The following is a 24,289-nucleotide window of genomic DNA, read 5'->3' as shown; positions in this document are numbered from 1 at the left end:
CCGAGAGGAATAATATCCCAGGCAACGGGCCATTACACACCAAATCGGTGCACCTTTTATGGTGAATTAAGTGGCTATAATTCTTTGAGTTGGGCTGGATATCTAAACACCTGGGAGAAAGACTTCCACTTTCAGAATGGTTTGTGTTGACGAGGACAAAATTACCGGAATAAAGGCAAATAACTGTCTAATAGCTAAATAAAAACAGTGGGGGTGGTATTAACTACAATAATGTGAATCAATTTGATAATAATTGAAAATCGTGTAGTTATAAACTAACTCATTTTAGCTATAAAACGTTTTATGACAAGCGAAGAAATATTACCCCCTTACATCCATTTTTTACTCACTTCTACAAGTTTTATTGAAATGAATAATCGTTGTTTGTTTTTGTTTTAGCTTGCAACTGCAACGGCCACGCCAGAAGATGCAGGTTCAACATGGACCTTTACAAACTATCGGGACGAGTTTCCGGCGGCGTTTGTCTCAAGTGCAGGCATTTCACAGCGGGCAGGCACTGCCACTACTGCAAAGAGGGCTACTACAGGGATATAACCAAGCCCATAACTCACAGGAAAGTCTGTACAGGTAATTATCAAAAAGAAAGCCCAAAACATTGGCAAATTTCCACAACGGAGATTAGGGTTGTTTTTGTTTCAATCTAGGAAAGTGACTTGATTAAAATTCAGAGAGAGTATCCTTTCCCCTTAATTAAAAGACAATTAGCGTCTGTTTGAGCATTATGGGATCAAGGGGGTGATCGTTTTAAGTCCCTATGTATATAAATGGGGATTTCTTTAAAAACACTGCCCCATTTTTAGGGTCCCGGGTCAGTTTAGCGTGGGATCCGGAAAGGTGTCCCTTGGGCGCTTCTAGAATTGACAGGGGCCGTTCGGTTTCGTCTTGATGGCTCCCTTGCGGTGAACCGGAATAAAACGGAAACGGACATTCTTGTTTTATTTTGTTTACCCCTTGACAATCATCGAATAAACGGACTTGGGGTGAAAAAGTGTGAGCCTTGTATTTCAAGACCTTAAACCACAGAAGACACGACTTGTTACAAATTTCTGCATCACTCTTGACAATTCAACAAACAAACCTGGAAAGAAAAACGTTATTAAAACTTAAGCTTCGGGAAAGGCCGAATAAAGTTAAGATAACCAACTAATCCCCGATCAACCTCAAATGACAACTGGCAGACCAAAACGCAGACATCCTTGACGGCGCGAGGCCACACATAGGCTCGCCGGGTAGACAGCGATGATAGACGGACCAAGATATTCAACTGATGGGCCGGGCTACTTTTCTCAGATCCCTGATACCAGATAAATATGAAAATGACGATGTAGAGAGATTAATTTAGAGAGTTTGCATGTTAATGTGTTATTTTATTTATTTGATAAATATTTATCGATTCATTAGTTAACAATTATGTAAAACAAACTTAATAACATGATTTAAACTGGCTGTGTTAAACGTACATAATAATAAAGAAAACAATATGCAACTTATACTTTCTTATACTTGATAGATAATTACTTGTCATTGAATTATTTATTTATGAATAGACAATATGAAATAGTTGAGTAATTCTTAAAAGAATCGTTTATTTTCTTATCGTTAATTTTTCTTCTGGATCCAAAGGATGATAAATTTAAGTCTTTCATTATTGGATCGATATTGAAAATATGTAAGCTGTTGCCAAATTTAGAATGTATACTATAGAAGTTTTGAATACTTTAAATGTATATGCAGATCCCGCGGTCGTGGGTTCGATTCCCACCGTGGTCTCTGGCCTTTTTTTCACGCTACCCTTCCCCCAAAAACGAATACGCATAATAACATTGTCTTTGGCTAATATGCTCAGAACATAAAGCCATTAAAAAAATGTATATGTTTGCCTTGATCACGTTTTTTTCACAAGGTCACAGCATAAACACTAATGCTCAGAGCTGAAACAGGAGGACACATACCATGAGAAACCAGCCAGTGTTGGCACTAAGTGAGAGGGATTGGGGGGCTAGAGCAGGGTTAGGTCGGATCGAAAGGTTAGTGCGAAAATTTTCGATTTGGGAGCGAATCAGCTCGTTGACAAAAGAAATGTTGAGGTCGTAGTGGTTGAGGTTAGTCTTCTAGAAAGTACCTTTGACAATTTGTCTGAATAATTTTAATTGGAAGAATTGGATGAGCTGGATGTTAGCTGGCTTGGCAGAACCTCACAGTACCACCCGTTTATCCAAAGTGGTCGCAGTAAATATATATNTATATATATTATGCAGGGCGGGCGACCAAGACCCGAAGGGTTAAATGCCTGGGTAGACTCGTACCCCATCCCTAAAGAGTCCGGGACTCGATCGGCTCACGTGTCCTGCATAAACCTCTTGGACTTGTCCACAAACCCCAAGATTTTGGACCATTTTATCTCGGGGAGTGATTTGGTAATGTCCTCTCCTTCAAAAGTTTCGAATCTATACCTGTCGTACCTATCACACTCTGCGAGGTAGTGCCGTGCCGTTTCTTCTTTTATTTCACAAAAACAGCAGAAGCGGTCTGGTAAAATACCCATGACGAAGAGGTGTCTTCTCAAAGGGCAATGGCTCGTCAGGATACCTATCAGCCTCCTAATTCCCTTCCTTGAGTTAGAGAATAGCCATTTCGATTCTTTTGGTTTGATCTCCTTCACAGTCTCCTTCGATTGCCTATGTCCGGGGGACAGATTCCATTCTTTAAGGAATTGTTTCATGCCCCAGCTATTAATACTCTCTTTCGCTGTGCTTATAGAGTGAGGTAATACCGGTTGTGGCCCGACAAATGCAGTATTTGAGCCTTCTTTGGCCAGGCTATCCGCCTCTTCATTGCCATAGTGTCCTTTATGTGCTGGTATCCAAATGAGTGTTACCCTATTCTCATACCTAGAAGTGATCCTATTGATAAGTTCAACAGTTTCCTCCACCAGCCTAGATATTGATAATTCTTTTTGTAATGACCTAAGACTGGCCTGACTGTCGGAAAAAATTCTAATATCTTTTCCCTTGATTTTATTATCCATAAGTGTTCTGCAGCAAACATTAATGGCCCATATTTCCGCCTGAAAAATGGAGATGTTATTATAGAGGGGAGGAGATGCTGATCCCTAATTTAGGTATACGTATTCCAGTTGTTTGGTCATAGAAATCTTCGTAGTAGTCCAAGTGAAATTGTTGACTGTTAAAGTCTTGTGTGAGGCTCCTCAACAGTCTGCTGTCCAAGTGTAGGCCTATGTTTTTGACTTGAGTGGACGTCAGTATACATTTATTGGTGGTGTACAGTGGAAGGCAGGACTGTTTTTTCAATGTGAACGTACACTAAATACATTGTTCTTGATTTAGTCCTCCCCTTTTTACATTTATCTTCGATAAGCTCAAGTTGTTCTTGGGTGTTGGAGGTAGCTTGGATAGAATTTAAATCAGAGGACAAAATTGCGGTATGATGATGGTATTGGCGTGTGTAGGTAGGTCAGCAGTATAGATGATATGATCAGACAAAGAATGCTCCCTTTTGGCTCGCCGCCTTGTATCACTCTGATTTCCGAGCACTCGCTGTACTTCACTCTGAAGTAACTGGGGGTTTGGTAGGATTTCAGGATAAGATAATAAAGATTGGGCAGGAATAAGTGCCAGACCCTGCCTTTGCTATATATATGAAGGTGGACCTTCTGAATGATTGTGGTCTTCTTCTGGAAGATTTGACTGCATTTGAGGACTGGTGTCAATTAAATGGGTTCGTTGTTAATAATGGATATATTGGATATCCACACCAAGGTGCAGATTCCTATACTGCTAACTTTTGCTGCTAACTATCGATGTTGATGTTATTGAAGAAGCTACCATGATGTGAATGTTTTTTCTACATCCAATTGCGATTTCAGAAATAACTTTGGAATTATCAGGAACAAAGCCGTTTATTAAGAGAACGACTGTGGATTTCAATTATTCCTTGGCAAACAACCTCCTTTATCAGTCACTTCTTAAAAGCCATTTGGAGTGGTTTAGACAGTCATGAAAAAGTACAACGATGAGCAAAATCAACACCCGAAGTATACTGGCTATCATGAAGTTAGTAGTTGGTCATATCACAAAATAGGTAGTTTTTTAAACTTACGCACAGTTTAGTTAATGGTGTAGTTGATACTCCTAAGGTGGTCGCAATACTGTTTTTTTTGTTGTGAACATGCACTAAGTACATCTTCATTGGCCTCCACTTTGGGCACCAGTCTTCGATACGCTGAAGGTGGATGTTGGAGCTGGTATAGGATTTTATTTAGAAGACTTTTTCATAGGATTCTTTGGTCCGTTTTTGATGGGGAAAAACAAAAAGAAATAGCTTAAAATAATTATTGGTAATATTTACGATGTGAATGAGTGATGAAGAATTATTTCGATATTCTTGGCAGTTGCCAAAGAGAGGGCTTTTTACAAAGTTGATGATTTGTTCTTTGCTTAATTTTCCCCTCTTAATTAACCCTCTAAAGAATTTTTTTTTTAAATCAAGCAGTTCATTTTTGAGTTAGAACGTCTGGTTTGCTAATTAAAATAAGCGGACCCTCCGGAGTGAAGATGCAAAGGCTTCACCCCGTTCGGGGGAGTAAAGGGAAAAGTTTCCCTTACTTCAGCTCCTAATAACTCTAATCAAATTATTATTGATGGCTATGAGATAGGTGGGTAATTAACTTGTAATCTCAACTTGATTACCCTGAAACTTCCCATCGGAAACGGCGGCTTCTGACGGTAGGGGGGGGCAAGGGGTAAGTTATTGTTTCAAAAGAGTCTTGTTTAATCTTCCTCCCTTAAGGGCAACCCTGTTTCGGCTTTAATATGTAAGTTTACGCAAGGCCTTTTTGGAAAACCGCACTCCAAAATGGATCAGCAGTGAAGAGTTTAGGTAAATTCTTGAACGGGAGAGGAAAAGTTCTCAAGTTCGTTGATTATGGAATAGCTCAATTTTCTTTCCAAAGATGCGATTTTGAGAAAGAAAATAAATTTATTTACTAATAAATAGCAACATTTTGAAAATTAAAAACAATTTTGATCGATAATAAACAATAAAAATACTACAAATCACAAAAACGTAATGAAAAGAAGAACAAAGCAAAATATAGAAATAAATCTTATAGCAAAAGAGCTTTCAACTGTTTTCACTCTACGAACACAAACATTATCGAATTTAACATACTTTGTACAGTATTCACGCAACCGTTCTAATCGCCTTATCGTGCTATTATAATAGTACAAATTTGCGTGAACGATCTGTCAAGATTTTCATCTGCTTAATGTACCAACGTGTTCTAGAAGGTTATTCATATTTTAAATAACAATTGTGAATTTTTCTTGATTATCATCGTTAAATGATTTTACAATACCAGGCATTATTTGTATAAAAGCGCCTTGATGTCGTTTGATGAAAACGAATATTGTCCTCTTTAAGCCACCTTTTCTTGCAAGAACATCCAGATCATGGCGATAATTTGTATTTCTGCGTGCATATTTCGAAAATCACTTTTGCAGTGTTGATAATGAATGCAATCGACTCGATCATTCTCTTAAGAAGTACTAGGTCATTGGCTGTCGTTACAGTCCCTTTCCCTGGGTTTTCTTTGTAACCCTGGTTATGTCTCCATTCAGCGGTTGGTCCTCATTCAAAGATGCGTGGATGTTTCATCCTCCACCTTGCATCATCCACAAATGGGGTCATCATTGAATATGCTAATGTTGGGTAGATGTTTTCTTTGATGCCAGTGACCGGTATGTAGTCCGGTCACTCTTTTGAGTTTAGCCCTCTCTTGCTAGCTGTGAGTTTGTCAGTTTCGGTGAGGATTGGTTTAGCATTGCATAATTACTGTGTATGCCACTCCTAGAATTTATCCACTTCTTCTTTTGCCTTTTTTGGATCCATTTTGTGATGGAGGATTCTGTGTTTGTTTTCGTTATCGCTAGAATAATTTCAGGTCATACTTATATTTCAGATTACTCAAAATTCGTGTCGTGATACCCTTGATATCATCAGGTTATTGTGTTTACATAAGTAGTGGAGATCTCGGATGTATTCCTCAGTTGTGATATGGTTTTTCACAAGGTAATGCTTTAATAGCTGCTTGGCTACCGAAGCTTATGAGAATTATTTTTAATTATTAAATTGCATTTTTGGCTAGTATTAATTCTGTTTGAAAGATCGAAGTGTATTTCCCAAATGAGGTGGGCCAGAAAACGCATGATCCGGTTGCTTAATTACCATATCGTCATATCTAATTTCCACAAGAATTCTTTTTCTCCCGTGTAATCAATTGAGATTTTATGGGATGTTGCAATAACAATAAATTGTATTTCTGCTTGCATATTTTGAGGTTCCACGTTTCCAAAGGTGTTTGGATATTGTGAAAGCTTATGGCTTGTCAATTTAGACAAGTTTATTCTTCAATAATTAAAAATAAAATTATTCCCAGAAAAATTAGAAACATCATCCAATTTTTCAGTTATGGAATTGAAGTGATCATTTTTTAAATTCTTCTCCTAGTAAGTGTGCAGATTTTTCGTACTAATAGGAAAAAGGCAGTTGAAAAAAATTATAGAAAGGCAGTTGTTTAATGTTGCGAACAAGTCCTTAATTTTTTCACACCCTTTTGTTTAAGCAGAAACAAATTTTAAACCCTGCTGATATTTCTATTTTATAAATACATATGAAACATAATCATTTAAAGACAAAGATAAGTCAGTAAGTTGTATAACATCGTAACAAATCCATCTTTTTAAATGTTGTTAATATGTATTCAATGAAAGATGAAGGTAAATCAGTATCTTTCATTTAATTAAGGTTTTTAGTTGAGATAAAAAATCAGCGTCACGAACGGGATTCGAACCCACGACGTTCGTCTTGATACGCCGCGGCTCTAACCATTTAAGCTATCGTGAGTTCGATCCATACGGGCACTAACTTCCCATCTCAACCCCACCTTTTGAATTTTCCCTACTTTTTGCCATTTTTCAAATGTCATGTAATCCTATTTGATTCTCTTAGGCAAATGAAATGGCCACGGAGAGCTTTAGTGAAGGTATTCACTTTTAACTTTTTAAATTCACTAGTTTTCGTGGTTCGCTTGACCGATTAATATCTTTCAAGTAATTAAGGTATTTTGTTGAGATAAAGTTGAGCGGGGTATCTAGCCGAAGGTCGTGGGTTCGAATACCGCTGGTGACACTGATTTTGTTTATCTCAACTAAAAACCTTAATTAATTGGAAGATATTTGGTCTTTGGTCAAGCGGATCACTAAAACTGCTGAAGTAAATCAGTAACAATTAATTAAGGTTTTTAGTTGAGATGAAAGAAACTAATGGCACGAGCGGGATTCGAACCCACAATCTTCGGCTTGGTACGCCGCTGCTCTACCACTTGAGCTATCGTGACCTCGATCCACTCGGACACCAACTTCCCATCTCAACCCCACCTTATGAGTTTTCCCTCCTTTTTGCCATTTTTCCATGCTAGGTTTTTTCATCTCAACTAAAAACCTTAATTAATTGTAATGTATTAATTGGTCAAGCGGACCACGAAATTAGTGAATGTAAATCAGTAAGTTGAAATTTTGAATCAGTTGACAGTGACATATACATTTGAAGGCGAAGATGAGCCAGTTAGAAGACTGTGAATTTTCAAAAAGAATTCCACGATCTTTTATAATTTACTCCAGGGAAGTCTGCATGTTTTTCGCCAGCAAAAGATATACCTTGGCAGCTTAGGGATGGTCCGACACACAATATTGACACAGAAACTTTGAGTGAGTTTAAATACTTCGATTGAGTCTAAAATTTTTAGCATTGTATAAATTCATTTTGCCACAGTCTACATATATTTACATAATTTAAACAATGTTTATAAATCCCAGGCCCTGAAGATGATCTCAGTAAAGATCGAAACGTTGGCACGATAAAGAAAACGTATTTCTAAACCTACGTCACACCAGACCGCATCTCACGATCTCCAAATAATCATTAATTAATCATCACACACTTGGCAGCAGAGTTAAAGCATTACAACGAAAACTATTTGCCCAGTGCACTATGATACCTCACACTGAGAAAAGCGGTGCCAGCAAATAATGACGACTTATGATAAAAGGGGTCTGGAGATAATGGGTTAAGTTCACATACATTATCGGCTAAAACGTGTATGAAATTCGGAGGAATATCTCGTCAGGATCTACCGGTTCTACAGTGGTAAAGGAGAACAATTAACAGAGAGTTCTCCATCGCTCCTATATTTCAGCTTCCTCCAGAAATTCTTCTTTTATTCCCTATAGAATTTGTGAAACGTTGTTGTTGATTTTCAGAATACTCGACATTCCACTGAGTGCCCATACATAATACAAGTACATACAAAACAACCTCCCACACGGGATATATAGTTTAGAAGAATTAGTGAGTCACTAGGGTATTTGAAATTAATTTATACCTCTCCAACATTCATTCTATAAAGATATAACAACTAACCTATTTTGGTGTGGTCTGAGGAATACTCTATGTTCCGTCTCAAACCCATATACACATACTCAAAATATACAAGCTAATAAATACATTCACCTAATAACGTATAACCATGCTACTATGAAAGATTGAAGGTTATGTGGCAACATCCTATCAATTTTCGCTTCAATCTCTGATTCAGAATTTATGTACGCTAATTGTTCACATTCCAATAGAACCTGTCATATGATGCAATGGGAGCCTACGCGTGACTATTCGTTTTTGATGAGATGCCCTTCTGTCACCCTGGTGTGGCCTATTTGGAATCGAGTCATTACTATTTTTTTCTCTCCATTATTTCATTCACTGTTCTATGTCTTGGGTATAATATCTATTGATATTTGTATGGAACCAACGAAATTCTGAAAAGCTATTCTATTCTATGCTTATTGCATTACTACATTTTTTTACCATCAGTTATTTATAAGAGTGGGTCAAAAGGTTTTGTTATGATGATGTTACGTATTTGTAACATGGATATTGCATAATCTATTTTGAAATGTAATAACACTTATTTAGGTGCGTTAAATTTCCAGTTCGAGTGCTGGACGTTTAAGTAAAACTAAGACACTGGGTTATTTGCGTTTTTACCCCTAATGAACTCTGGTAGACGTTAAAAATTGAACAACCCGTGGGTTTTTTTTACAAAACCAGTTGTTAGGGCGATAGCTATCATCAGAAGCGAGCGTGGCTGACGAAAATTGGCCGGATTTTTCTATGCGAGAAACGCTGAGGGCGGACGTAATGTATTCATAAGGCCTTAGGCCGATCCGACGTATGATATGTTACTTCCTCGTCGAAACGGAGGCGTCTTCTATTTTTGAGGGACACGTTCGTTTCGGCTTGGCTTTCTCCGTGAGCACGTGCCCGTATTTCACAACCAGGCCGTTGAGGGGTCGAAAAAGCGAAAACAAACGGATGGATTTTTAGCGCCCCGGGTGTCGCAAACGGCAGGGGTTTTCATACAGTATCGGATTGCGCCGGAACCTAAGCGCACACCTTTCAGTTCAATATTTGTCTTGTTGTACCGGTCCTTGCTAGCAAGCCATTTTTGTCTTGTTTTCAGAAAGGTCACCTCGTTCAAACACATAAGAATATAATTATGTAAATGTCCCATGAAATTGTACAAGATCATTATAGAAATATATTCTTATGTTGACGTTATGGTCAAGGTTTATAAATTCTCAAAATTTATATTGCTGGTCGATCTGATTTGTTTCTATTGCCTTAATAAGAGATTCCGAACTTAATAAATAGTAAAGTTTTCAACATAAACACAAACATTTTCGTTTGAAAATACCGTGTAAACTATATTTTAAAATGAATATTTTCATATTTTCTTATTGTATTGCCAAAGAGTGAAAATCAGACCCTGAACAATAGCTAAAAGAATTTTACATTGAAATGTTACCTATAACAAACCAGTAATAACTTTACTTATATCATGTAATTGAACTTTTGACCCACAAAATTTCAAAAATGTTTGTTTATTCGTCTCCTCTTTTTTTAAATCGTGAACTTAATATCAAAATAGCAACCATGTTCAATTTGTATTTTATTTTTTATAGTGTTTATGCAATACTTTTTCTAAACATCATTCAACGTTGTCAATTTCGTGTGTGTGTTATTAAGAGAGAAGGCAGTGAATAAAGAGATAGATAAATAGATAGATAGATAGATAGATAGATAGATAGATAGATAGATAGATAGATAGATAGATAGATAGATAGATAGATAGATAGATAGATAGATAGATAGATAGANAAGAGAGAGAGAGAGAGAGAGAGAGAGAGAGAGAGAGAGAGAGAGAGAGAGGAAGGGGAGGGAAAAAACGCTGACTGAAACGGTGAATGCTAAGCGAAATAATGATTTTAATAAAGTAAAAAAAAGGAAAAACATAATGTTAAAGAACGAAGTCGAGTGAAGGTAACATTACACGAAACATAAAAAAAGAGCAAGAAAAGGAGAAAGAATGAAGTGAATAAAAAAACTTATATGAGTTGAAAGGTTGAAAGAGATATTGAACGGTGTGAAAGAAATTGAAGAAATAATATTAAACGTGGACAAATGAGATAGAAGTAAATTTTGGTATGTAAGAGAGTAGAACGGAGACGTAGTTACTTTTCTACAAACAGTTTAGTTAAGCTGTGATAATTTATAAATTGAATAAATGAGTGGCAATTAAGGGAGAGAGAGGGATAGAGAAAAGAGGAACACAAATGAAAATAGAGAGAATGAATACAAGCACAAATGCAATGGTCAAGACTCTCTCCAACAATAAAAAAAAAGTGAGAAAAAAGCGACATAATGATTTAGATAAAGTTAGCAAGAAGACAAAAGAGAATGATAAAGAAAGATGAAAAGCGAATGAAACATTACAGGAAACGGAAAGAGGGATAGGGAAAATAATAAAAATTAATGTGAATAAACGTAAAGTGAGTGCGAAATGGAAAAAGATACTGAGAGGTGTGTAAGAAATTGAAAGGACAAAATAAAAAGTTGGTAAATGAGTGAATGTCGAGATAGAAAGAAATAAATGGTTACAAAGTAGCAAAATAGAGAAAAATATAGTAAACAAGATAATTACTAAACGGAAGAAAGCGAATGGAAAAGGATAAAAAATATATAATGAACGAGAGAAAGAATGTAGAAAGGAAAAAGATGTGAAGAAAGAGAGAGAGAGAGGGAGAGATTGAAAAAAACATAATTACGGAAAATTATTAAGAGAATGAAAGAATGAATGAATACCCTTTTATTTAAAAAATCTCGCCAACTTAGGGCGCGAATGACGTCTGTTACAATTAGAGTACTTAATTGTTATCACAATTAGAGAGAGAGAGAGAGTGAGAGAGAAAAGAGGAGCACAAATGAAAATAGAGGGAATGAATACAAGCACAAATGAAATGGTCAAAACTCTCTCCAACAGTAAAAAAAGTGAGAAAAAAAGCGACATAATGATTTAGATAAAGTTAGCAAGAAGACAAAAGAGAATGATAAATAAAGAGCGAATGAAACATTACAGGAAACGGAAAGAGGGATAGGGAAAATAATAAAGATTAAAGTGAATAAACGTAAAGTGAGTGCGAAATGGAAAGAGATATTGAAAGGTGTGTAAGAAATTGAAAGGACAAAATAAAAAGAGGGTAAATGAGTGAATGGTCGAGATAGAAATAAATAAATGGTTACAAAGTAGCAAAATACGGAAAAATATTGTAAACAAGATAATGACTAAACCGAAGAAGGCGAAATAGAAAAGGATAAATAAGATATAATGAACGAGAGAAAGAATGTAGAAAGGAAAAAGATGTGAAGAAAGAGAGAGAGAGAGATTGAAGAAAACATAATTACGGAAAGTTATTAAGAGAATGAACGAATGAATGAATACCCTTTTATTTAAAAAATCTCGCCAACTTAGGGCGCGAAGTACTTAATTGTTATCACAATTAGAGAGAGGGATAGAGATGGAGTGAGAGAGTCCTTTTTCAAATGGACTAATGATCTAAAACTAAAGGGTCACTTTATTGTTTACTCATTTACGAGGTGCATTAATAAACACAAAGAGTTCATTTCTTTCACAGACTTGTGCGTCTTCTTAACTCTTTTTTTCTGTTCTATCATATCTATTTATCTTAAGACCAATTGAAAAAGGTAAGAAAGAGTGGACAAAGATGGATATAGTGACAACAGTCTGTCATGCACTTAGACCACCCAATTGCATCGGATGGCAGTGAGAAACAATTTAATAAATTCAAGTTAAATTAAATTGATATATTACACTAACAATTTTCTTAATTGATAATATTAAAGGTTCAATGGAACGAAAGATGACGTCCATTAATTGTAGAGGGTCCGGACCTTCCAGATGTCGTCCAATATATCAATTTGAAATGTCGTTAGGACAGCTCTCGCGTCCATAAATTCATGTGGGCAATCTGTGGTCCGCAGTCCCAGGCCGGTATGACACAAGAATATCATCCTTTGATATACTGCTAAAAGGAATATCCGAATGAAAAAGGATACACTTCAAAAACGTTGTCACATAGGATATTTTATTTTTAGAAACTTAAGAATTTATTTATTTATTTTTAGTTGTTTTATAATGACTGTTCAATTTAGGAAGAACAATCATAACAGAGTCAAAGGATACCTAATTTCTATAAATATTATTATATTGCGCTATGAAAAACAAAAAAATGATAGCATTCTATGATAATTTTTTCTTATGTAGAAAATCATGAGTTATATTTGGTAAATTTTCAGGTAAAAAAAATCAATCTGCTGTTCTCATTTTAGTAGCAGGGGAAGGAAAATCTGGAAGCGTTTGCCAATGGCAAACCTCACAGCGGCTTAGACCCAAGAAATATTAAAAGTCGTATGTCTAAGGAAACGATCCGAAGTTCAATATCGCCTGATTTAGCTTTCATTTCAATACGAAAAAACACAAAAGAACTTGATTTGCTTTGCTGTGCTTTCCGTGAGAATAATACCGTGAAGTTCTTAATTCGGTAGAGCCATATAAACGAACAAGTTTTTATTGCCATTTTAACGAACTTGGAACAAGCTGAGTCTGTTTTAATTAAGAAGTTCTCGAACTTCTTCAGGACTTAATTTTTTAATTGGTCCTCTTTCTTTAAGTTTTATAGATTTTTGTTCTTACCAGCCGCAGAAGGTGAAGACTGTTTAATTTTTAATTCCTGCACCCTTCTATTATTATATTCCCTTTTCCCAGGTTCGCGGATCAGGGGAAATAAAAAATCGTAGAAAACAAGAAATTTTTGGTTTGTTTGCCGAGATTAAAAATATATATAAATGATTATTCAGAAATCGTGAGATGCGGTCTGGTGTGATGTAGGTTTCAGGAAAACATTTTCTTTATCGTGCCAACGTTTCGATCTTTATTTAGATCATCTTCAGGGCTCCTCCGCTGGTGTGATGTAGGACATCAGACCGCATCTCACGATTTTTGAATAATCATCGACTAACGGTCATTAATCACCACATAAAAACATATATAAACTTTTGTTCAAGTGGATTTCGGTATTCCCATTAAGGGAAAAACTGCTAAGTTTCAAATAGATAACTAGCCCCCGACCGACGTAAAAGAGAAGAGGGACGCACCATTTACGGATTTTTTTCGTTATTTTAAATTGCCGGTCCCCTAGAAACTATAAAAACGCGTATAAAAACCATGTACATCTAGACATCTAATATGGAAAATCCGGTAACACGCTTTGTGTCCATTTGGTCACCTCAGGTCTACGGCCACGCCCGATAGTCCTCAGAAGAGGAGATAACTATTTTATTTTCCCTGATGAATTCTTATACATCGCTCTTCCTCGAGGAGATAACGGATCCAAGTTAAGGGGCTTATCAATACCCTTTAACGGATAAATCGATTCTAGAAAGACTTTTCGTAGCTCTTGCATTCGGGACATAATTAAAAACGTCGAAACAAATTTAACAATTTATAATTGGCATAGGGCTAAATATATGCAAAACTTGCACTTCCGGAAGTATCGATCATCGGGGAACATTAATCCCAAGGGGGAGAGGATAATATGTGAAGCTGTTACGGTGTGGCATGCATCCATAGCAATTAGTGGCTTCATCATTCTTCATCACCGAAATGCGTGGCTGAGAGCTTGTTATTAGCCTTACACTACGACCCCCGGTATCGATCCAATGATGAGCAATTTAGAGTTGCACTTTGAATATTTCCTTTTCCTGAGGTAATTCTGCAGTTTGTCGTTGTCGTCACTATCATTGTATCGGGATCAGTGATGATCAGGTAGAGCTGCACAGATTTTTTTAGATTATCATTCGGTGAATTTTTACAACTATCTACTAGCATTGTTCTTCAAGGCCAAACCAGTTGGAATTATATAATGAAAATTATACTACCTTAAGAAAAGTGTTTAAAGTGAGTATCATTGTAGAAGTTATAAAGCTTAAAACACTTTGTATAAAAAATAATTAGACATGTGTTGTTTACTTTTTCTGTAATCAATAAGACATGATGAATATTGTTAAATTTTTTTTCTCTCTCTCTCTCTCTCTTTCTCTCTCTCTCTTTCTATTTCATTCTTGTTTCTTGTTTCTCTTTTTCGCAAGAGAAGTTCTCTCTGTCACGTCCTACTTCCTTCTATCCTTCTTTCTCCAATTTCTTTCAAGTTTATCCCATTCTTTGTCTCACGACTTTTTTCTCGAGCTTTCTTACTCCTTCTATCTTGTTCTTGTTGTTTTTATCAACTCTTCGTTTGTTTGTCTATATTTTTCTCTCTCTATATATATTTTCTCTCTCTCTCTCTCTTCATTTCTCTCTCTCTCTCTCTCTCTCTCTCTCTCTCTCTCTCTCTCTCTCTATTTCAGTCTTTGTTTCTTGTTTCTCTTTTTCGCAAGAGAGGTTTTTCACTGTCATGTCCTATTTCCTTCGATCCTTCTTTCTCTAAATTCTTTCAACTTTTTCTCTGACTTTATCTCATTTTCAAACTTTCTCTGTCTCTTCTGTCTCTTTCTTTTTCTGACGTCCTTTTTTCTCGAGCTTTCTTACTCCTTCTATCTTGTTCTTGTTCTTTTTAACACACTCTTCCTTTCTTTCTCTATATCTTTCTCTCTCGATATATATTATTTTTATCTCTCTCCCACTATCTTTATTTCTTTTTTTTTCTCTCTCTCTATTTCATTCTTTGATTCTTGTTTCTCTTTTTCGCAAGAGAGGTTTTCACTGTCACGTCCTATTTCTTCTATCCTTTTTTCTCTAATTTCTTTCAACTTTTTCTCTGGCTTTATCTCATTTCTACACTTTCTCTGTCTCTTTCTTTGTCTGACGTCCTTTTTTCACGAGCTTCCTTACTCCTTCTATCTTGTTCGTGTTCTTCTTATCACACTCTTAATCTCTTTCGCTCTCTCGATATATATTTTTTTTCTCTCTCTGTCCATTTCTCTCTTGTTTACACTCACATTATTTGTTTAGTAAATAAGTTCTATAAATTTGACATGTCTCTCTCTTTCTCCGCCCTCTCTCTCTCTCTCTCTCTCTCTCTCTCTCTCTCTCTTTCTATTTCATTCTAGTTTCTTGTTTCTCTTTTTCGCAAGAGAAGTTCTCTCTGTCACGTCCTATTTCCTTCTATCTTTCTTTCTCTAATTTCTTTCAACTCTTTCTCATTCTTTGCCTCACGACTTTTTTCTCGAGCTTTTTTACTCCTTAACATATTGTTCTTTTTATTTTTATCACACTCTTGTTTTCTCTTTCTCTCTCTCTCTCATTCATTGTTTGTTTTTGATTTTCTTTTTCGCTAGGGAAGTTCTCTCTGTCATGTCCTCATTCATTCTATCCTTCTTCCTCTAAGCTCTTTCAACTTTTCTCTGGCTTTATCTCATTTTCCCGCTCTTTCTGTCTCTTCTGCCTCTTTCTTTGTCGGACGTCCTTTTTTTCTCGAGCTTTCTTACTTCTTCTCTCTTGTTCTTGTTGTTTTTATCACACTCTTCCTTTCTTTCTCTATATCTTTCTCTCTCGATATATATTTTTTTCTCTCACTCATTCTCTCTCTCTCTCTCTCTCTCTCTCTCTCTATTTCATTCTTTGTTTCTTGTTTCTCTTTTTCGCAAGAGAGGTTTTCACTGTCACGTCCTATTTCCTTGTATCCTTTTTTCTCTAATTTCTTTCAACTTTTTCTCTGGCTTTATCTCATTTTCACACTCTATCTGTCTCTTCTGCCTCTGACGTCCTTTTTTCTCCAGATTTCTTACTCCATCTATCTTGTTTTTGTCTTTTTTATCACACTCTTCCTTTCTTTCTGTATATCTTTTTCTCTCTATATATATATTTCTCTCTCTTTCTCTCTCCATTTCTCTATTGTTCACACTCACATTATTTATGTTTCTCTCTCTTTCTCCTCTCTCTCTCTCACAAACACACACAAACAAATTTATTTTCTTTCACACACATTCAGTCTATCTCTTTCTTTCTTTTATCATATCCATATATCTTTAACAAAATCCATTGAATTTTAATTTAAAAACGATACTAATTAGATCATTTCTTTTTCGCGAAAGTTGCTTTTCAAAACCATTCGTATATTTTAATAAAAAAATTTGGACGAACGATGATCAAATGTTTTAAGAATAAAACTGTCGCAGTAATAATGCTAATCTCGTTTGTCGTTTTTGCTTGAGTGGGTAAAACCTAATTTGGCTCAGAAAAGAATTTTTCTTTGGGAAATTCTGTGTATTTATTTATCCCCATGAAATTCGTTTTTCATACTTATTTCCTCACCCTTCTGCGAGGGCGAAACGTTGCGAAACCAATTTCAACACGTGTGTGGAAGAACTGAAAGAGATCTCCGCCTCGGCATTTGGACGCCGGTCCTAAGAGATAAGGAGGTATTTGTAGAGGGCTTTGTGGCCCTTATGCCTCAAATCATGAGCTTAGCCGAATTGATAGGGCCAGGGCCAGAACACCTCCGCAAGATAAGAACCCCTATTTATTACTCCAAGGCGCTCTTTGTACGCGGATTATTTATTAAATGTGTTTAGCGAATTTCAACTGGTTAATAAAGGATTTTCCCTTTTTTTTTCTCTACACCGAAGGCTCTCTTGGAAATATAAATAAGATTCGGCCGGTTGAGGGTAGGAAATTGGAAGGAAGAGTCGGTTTGGGGTTGGCGGAGGGTAACAGGGCAAAGATTGGATGACTAATTCGCTTCCAACTGACTTTCGTTAGAGACACACTTCAATATCAACTCGAGATCCCCTTTTCCTCGGATGTTCCCTTTCGTCCCCTCAAGCATTAAGATTCCAATTAGAAAAAAACAACTTCAAGGGGTGAAGTTGAATTTCGAAACCAGGGCGTTATTTAAACGAGGCGAAAAAATCTCCATATATTACAAGTTTTTTTAATGGTAAAATAAAAGACCCCCTGCAAATCTGCATGTAAATTATCGTAAGTGAAAATTTTACATTTTTCAAAGGGGCAATATCGTCACATAAACACCATCATGCTACTATTAATTTTTGGAAATTAACACACACTAGTTTAGTATGTTTCTGTTATTAACAACACCAACAACAAAAATTAAATACTTTTTAAAAGGATAGTTCCTACTCACAGTAAGTTGTTTTGCAACGATCCAGATTTCGAGCCTTTTAGCTCATCATCAGGTTGAAGGACTTCTACAACCACGTCTCTCGTGCCCAAGTGAACCGCTGATACCTCCGCCAACGCGACGTTCCAATTATCAGCTGATGTTTTTAATGACGCTCAATTTGAACGTGCGAAACGCGGAATTATAACACAAATAAATATTAGAATAAATAAAAAAAAAATATTTGTGTTATAATATCCGCGTTTCGCACGTTCAAATTGAGCGTCATTAAAAAAATCAGCTGATAATTGGAACGTCGTGTTGGCGGAGGTATCAGCGGTTCGCTTTGGCAATTCATGCCGAGAGACGTGGTTGTAGAAGTCCTTCAACCTGATGATGAGCTAAAAGGCTCGAAATCCGGATCGTTGCAAAACAACTTCTTGTGAGTAGGAACTATCCTCTTAAAACGTATTGAACCACACTTACTCCATCATTTATCATTTCTAACAAAAATTAATGTTGTTTACTTAAACTATGGATGGTGGTGATGATAAGGATGATGGATAATGGGAAATGGGGTATTTTGTTCCCTAAGCAGAGAAGCCTTCTGGCTTATTGTACTTTCTTAGTTCCTTAGTTAAGTCAATCGACTCGACCCTTCTCCTAAGAAGTACTCGGTCATTGTCTGACGTTAAAATTCTTTTTCCTGGGTTTTCTTTGTATCGGAGGTTATGGCTCCATTATGTCTCTATTATGACTGTTTCTTCCTCCTAATTGCATAACCTATAAATAGGGGCCATCATTCAATATGCCAATGTTGTGTAGATATTTTCTTCGATGTGACCGGTATGAAGTCCACACACATCTTTAAGTTTAGCCCTCTCTAACTAGCTGTGAGTTTGGTAGTCTTGGTGAGGGTTGTTTTGCGAAAATTAACACACACTAGTTTAGTATATTCATGTTATTAACAACACCGACAGCAAAGATTAAATTGTTTAATTAAACTATAATGGATGATGGTGATGAGAAGGATGGAGGCCATACTCCGAAATGGAGGTTTTGTTCCCAAAGCATAGAAGCCTTCTGGCTTATTGTATTTTCTTAGTTCCTTATATTAGTCAATCGACTCGACCGTTCTCCTAATTTGTTACTCCAAAAAGTACAAGGTCATTGACTGATGTTTCATTTTTTCCCCTGGGTTTTCTTTGTATCCAGGTTATGACTTCATTATGTCTCTATTATGACTGTTTCTTCCTCGTTTTGCATATGAATATGCAATGCTGTGTAGATATTTTCTTCGATGTGACAGGTACGTAGTCCACACACATCTCTGAGTTTAGCCCTCTCTAACTAGCTGTGAGTTTGGCAGTCTTGGTGAGGGTTGTTTTGCGAAAATTAACACACACTAGTTTAGTATATTCCTGTTATTAACAACCGACAGCAAAGATTAATATTATTTAATTAAACTATAATGGATGATGGTGATGAGTAGGATGATGGATACTCGGAATTGGAGGTTTTGTTCCCAAAGCACAGAAGCCTTCTGGCTTATTGTACTTTCTTAGTTCCTTAGTTTAGTCAGTCGATTCGTCGATTCTCCTACTGTGTTACTCAAAAAAGTACTAGGTCATTAACTGATGTTTCAATTTTTCCCCTGGGTTTTCTTTGTATCCAGGTTATGACCCGAGCCATTCTGTGACATAGGAATCCACACTATTAAAGAGCACCTCTGTAAAAAGAAAGAAGATTGTTTTGCCAGTGTTATCTCTTATAAAAATTTTCCAAAGCATAAACAATGATGGTATGAATTTCTCCTTGAAAGACCGATGTGTGCTTCCCTAATGAGTTTCATTGTTCATGTTTTGGACTCGTATACCAATCGCCTGATCAGGTTGTTTCATGTGTTTTGAGCATCTATATAACCTACAATTGTAACTGATGTTTCCCTGAATTCTTCTTTCCTTTGTAGCCTGTTGAATCTTTATAGGGTGTTGTGAAGGGTATTTGCAGGATCATGTACTTAGTCCCCATGTCTAAGAATGGGTGTCTGATGGTATTGATTGTTGTTGGGTGGCCGAAGTGTTTAGTTCCGGTCTGGTTTAATTGTTTCTTGAGTCTAAATGAGCTTTTCGTAGCTTCTCCTTGTATAAATGTTTCCAATTGAGGCAGGTTTAGAAGAGTTTGCCGATCTTTGAATGATGCCTAATGTTTGGGTAGCTTCTTTTTTGTTGAGCTTTGGTCCATCAGATTAGTGATCCATTCGGTGGTACAACTCTCATTCGTGGTCTTGACATGCAAGAGTTTTCGGAGGTTCCGGCCCTTTGATGCTGCTCTACAGCATCACGAGGCCGGATAGTGGTGTTTTTGTCCGAAGGGCAAGACGTCCCAGGTTTGACCACCGCGCCTACATGTTCGTGCTCTCCAGTCCAACATATCCGGGTACCCAGAAGACCACCACCGTTTTTCCGAGGCGCTCCAATTCAGCATATCTCTTTAATAAGAGCACACGAGAGGGTCCACCGAGAATCTGCCACGAATCGCCGAAACTGCACTCGGGAATCGGGGTGGAGGATATAAGCAGAGGCTTTATCTTTTCGAATCACGCTGCTTCAGTTCTAGACCCATCCATACATACGAGGAGATTACAGGCGGACCCCGAACGTAGCTCAGTATAGGTCTGCCGTCTGCACGGTCGCCCAGAGGGAATGGCAACCTCTCTAAAGCACATGCTGTACTCGTGTCGACCTAGGGTCGGCATGGGCGGCGGGTGCCTTAGCAGAGTCACACGAGGGCCAGTGCACCGGCTTCTGTCTGCATAGACGGGGGAGGGTGTATGGCCATCAGTACCACGGGGTAACTGAAAAGTTCCAAATTCAGCCCTAGTTACACGTGGTGGTACGTGGTGACGCCCCTGGCGGGAACTTAGACAGAGGCTGTCTTCTATTTGTGACCTTCGTGAAGGTTGCGTATGGCCAGCGTTATTACCCCCGGCCTAACGGGAGACGTTGCGACCTGGAAGACTGCGTGTAAGCGTTGAGGACGCGATGATTATGCTGAATAGTTCCTCGAATGCGTGAGTAAGGGGGTAGTGAATCGGTGTCTCTGGCTCGAGTATGCTTTGCATTGTTGTGGGTATGACCGGCGTGGTACCCTTGGGGAAGGGAAGGATCTGACCATCTAGGCTAAGCCTATGGCGTCCCTCGAATGCGCATGGCAGGTGTAGGCTGAGCTCGACAGAAGGTCTTACCGTAGGCGGTGCTCATCTAGGGAGTGGTTAGCAATTCCACTAAAAACAAAACCGCGGCCGGGGCAGATTCGGTAGTTTCTACGTCATGGGAAGCCCCAATACTCTGGAAGATAGAGTCGCTTTCTATATCTTGGGAGTACGCGGGAGAACAGGCTGATGTATTTCGGCACAATGCTGGCCCGACCATTCCGAGTGGACAAGCGGAGAGCGAAGTTGTCTCGGCCCTTAGGGGCTGGCTCTACACCAATACACCAATGCTGCGGCGGTAACACTATTCCGTCGTATGCGGAGGTGCGTCAGCTCTTATCTTGAGAATCAAAACGTCCGATAAGGCCGAATAGGCCAGATGCGGACGCTAAAGATCCTCTTGTCTTGTTGACGAAGAGTTCTCGGGAACCTAATGTCTGACGGCATCTCTACCCACAGGGACATCTTCTCTGTGGGCCCAGGTAAAGTCCGACCATCAACCCCGGTGCCTGGGGTTAACCAATTATGAAGGCATTATCTCTATTACCTTCCTTACCTTTCCTACCCTTTTCCTTTTCCCTCGCTCTCCCCCTCTGCTTTGGCAGAGGATTCCTGGGTTACTGAACCCGCACCCCTCAGGCAATGGGTGCATCAGTAGGGAGTTCGTATGACCTCCCGGATGGGCCATCAGTCCCACCTTAAAAATAATACCGAACCACGAGAGTGGAGTATTCAACCGGCTCCATTAATTAAGGTTGGAGTCGTGGTGGTCGTGGTTTGTAAACAAGTTGTACTTTAGCTGGAGGGTACCGGCCAACCCGAGCTGGAGATAGAGTGCCTTTTCAGGGCACTTCTGAACTTGGCTAATATTGCACCAGCTCGCAGGCCAAGGAATGTGACAAGTCTATGCATGTAAAATCTTCCTGGTGTTCTTCTGAGAAGTCCCCTTGGCGATAAGTCCTGACGTTAAAGATCCTCATGGGTCTCAACGCCCATAAGTAAAAATTGGAACATCGGTCTGTCGGCATCTAAACACAGTCCTCAAAAACCTTGGTAAAAAACTCAAAAGTATATAGATTCATGACCTATTTATTAAATATTGCTATTTCTTAGAGTTTTCTGCGAGGTGATGAATCTGAAATTTGGTCTTACCATTTTCCGGGTGTCACAGGAAAAAAGCAGACGTACACCAACAAAGGGATGACATGAGTTCACGGACAACTGATGAAAGCGAAATGTTGAATCTCCTCTGGCAGACCAACCCAGAGAGAATAGGCAGACCAAAATATGGAACGACCAATTTATTTTAAAAAAAGTTTAGTTCATATCTAGTTTGATTGTTTTTGGAGCCTCATGAGATTATTCCTAGGTATTTAAATATTTTTTTACTGAAGTATTTCATTATAGAAGAATTGTATTTCTCTGTTTCTCTTCTCGGTGAATGCAGTTAGTGTTTATTTTAGGCCCTCGTTGTAAGACTCATTTTTCCACCATGGTTAGTGCTCTTTGAGTGGGCTCTTTTAATGTAGAGGTGAATTTTCCTTTGACTAGTACATATATTATAGTATTATGGATAAAAATAAATAGGCGAAGATATTATTAATACACCCCCCTTCGACGCTTCTGAACGGCCCATGGATTTAACCGAGAGAAAACAAATTGAGACAAATTAAAATCTGACTGTTTTTAATTAATGTGGTGAGAAGGGAATGAGAAGAAATTGGATTAGCATTTTATAACGAGCTGGAAAGTTTATTAAGAGGCGATTTCCTGGCGTGAATAAATAAAACACGAACGGCCGACGAATGTGATCCCAGAATCTTGATAAGTCAAGGGGCCTTTTTGTAACTTCGCACTTCTTCTTCCCACTTTCCTCTTTGGTCAAATTGTTGAATACCCGTCGCTTCACGAAAAAAAAATTGCTCGAAGAAGATAAGAAGGTGGTATTTAAATAGCACATATATTTGTGGATCGTCCTTAGAAGGTACGACCCGTCGTATTTTTATTATTTAGTGCATTATTTACAAAACGCCTACCACACGATTGGCGTGAAGAGGTCGGCCGGGCCGTGGCCGTGGGCGTCTTCCTCCCTCCGCTGAATCCTGGAAGATTGAGCCACGTCCATAAATATCCGGAGCGCCCTCGACCCGGTCACCCCTTCTTACTGTCTAATCAAAACTTTCCAACTCCCGGATTTATATTGGGACCGCTCCAATTTCAATATATCACATTTACTGCGGATTGAGCTGTTCTAAGACTACAGTTTTGAATTGCCAATAACCTCCGGGATCCACTTCGCTCGAGAAAACGATGGTGTCAAAATGGCACAAGGGCAGAGATTCAATTGCTTCGCAAAGTCGATAACATTTGAAATAGGGGATGGTGAAAAATAAACAGGGGAATACGATAAATATGTAGGTAGAAAGGAGGGAGGGAGGGAGAGAAAGAGAGAGTAGCGGAGTAAGAAAGGGACTAGAGATTGATTGGCTAAACGTTTTATGTAACCACGCAAAGTTAGGTCTCATGGACCTTTCTTCCACTTAACGAGAGTTATGCAGATTGTTTTGGTCAGTAAAATTACTTTGAAAAGAGAGAGAGAGAGAGAGAGAGAGAGAGAGAGAGAGAGAGAGAGAGAGAGAGAGAGAGAGAGAGAGAAAGAGAGAGAGAAACATATCGGTAGATAGAAAGATATATAGTACAAAAGAGAGAGAAAGATAGAAGAGAGTGAGAGAGAGAAAGAAACATATTTAGTATGAGTAAAAGATAGAGAGAGAAATATAGTAGAGAGAGAGAGAGAGAGAGCGAGAGAGAGAGAAACACAATGGTAGGTAGAAAGATAGATAGTTAGATAGTAAAAGAGAGGGAGAGAGAGGTGGAGGAGCAAAATTGATGAATGGACGAGACAGAAGGAAAAAGAACATAAATGGAAACAAAGGAGAAAAATACCGTGCGGCTCTCGACAACCGTTACAGAAAAAATGGTAGGCATGATAATGTCTAAAAGAAAGATAGCATGTGAAAAGGGAAGATACAAAAAAAAATACGATAACCAAGAGAAAAATGTAGAAAATGGAAAGAGGTGGAGAAAAAGGGAGAGAGTCGAAATTAAAAAAACAAAGAAATAAATAACAGAATGATGGAAAATTATCAGGGGAATGAATGAATATCCATTTATTTAAAAAATGTAATATATTTAGATTGCGAATGACGTCTCTTACAGTTAGTCTAATTAATTGTAATCACAAAATCACAATTAGCAATTAGAGTAAGATAGGGGGGAGGGAGGGAGAAAGAAAGAGAGAGAGAGTGAGAGGGAGGGAGAGAGAGGGAGAGAGAGAAAATGAGATGGGAATGTTTAAAATAAGGTGAAAGCATAACAAACAAATGAATAAAAAATAAGTACAAATACAAAATAGATATATTAATAAACCACAATGCCA

General features: G+C 37.8%; 1 protein-coding gene and 1 non-coding gene across 2 annotated transcripts in view; one reads left to right on the top strand and one right to left on the bottom strand.

Moving 5' to 3' along the window:
- The first annotated feature begins 403 nt into the window (after positions 1 to 403).
- The window catches only part of LOC106663498 (netrin-1), a 98,523-nt gene continuing 74,637 nt past the window's right edge, over positions 404 to 24,289 (top strand). The window contains exon 1 of the mRNA XM_024230290.1: positions 404 to 588. Coding sequence (XP_024086058.1) covers positions 441 to 588 — 148 coding nt within the window. The 5' untranslated portion in view covers positions 404 to 440. The remainder of the gene's footprint in view (positions 589 to 24,289) is intronic.
- On the bottom strand, positions 7,366 to 7,438 carry Trnag-acc. Its single transcript has one exon. It is a non-coding gene; the product is annotated as a tRNA-Gly (tRNA).

The sequence above is a fragment of the Cimex lectularius genome, unplaced genomic scaffold (genome assembly GCF_000648675.2).
Source record: "Cimex lectularius strain Harlan isolate CLEC.00 unplaced genomic scaffold, Clec_2.1 scaffold403, whole genome shotgun sequence".
NCBI lineage: Eukaryota > Metazoa > Arthropoda > Insecta > Hemiptera > Cimicidae > Cimex > Cimex lectularius.
This window is presented reverse-complemented; position numbering and strand designations above follow the sequence as displayed.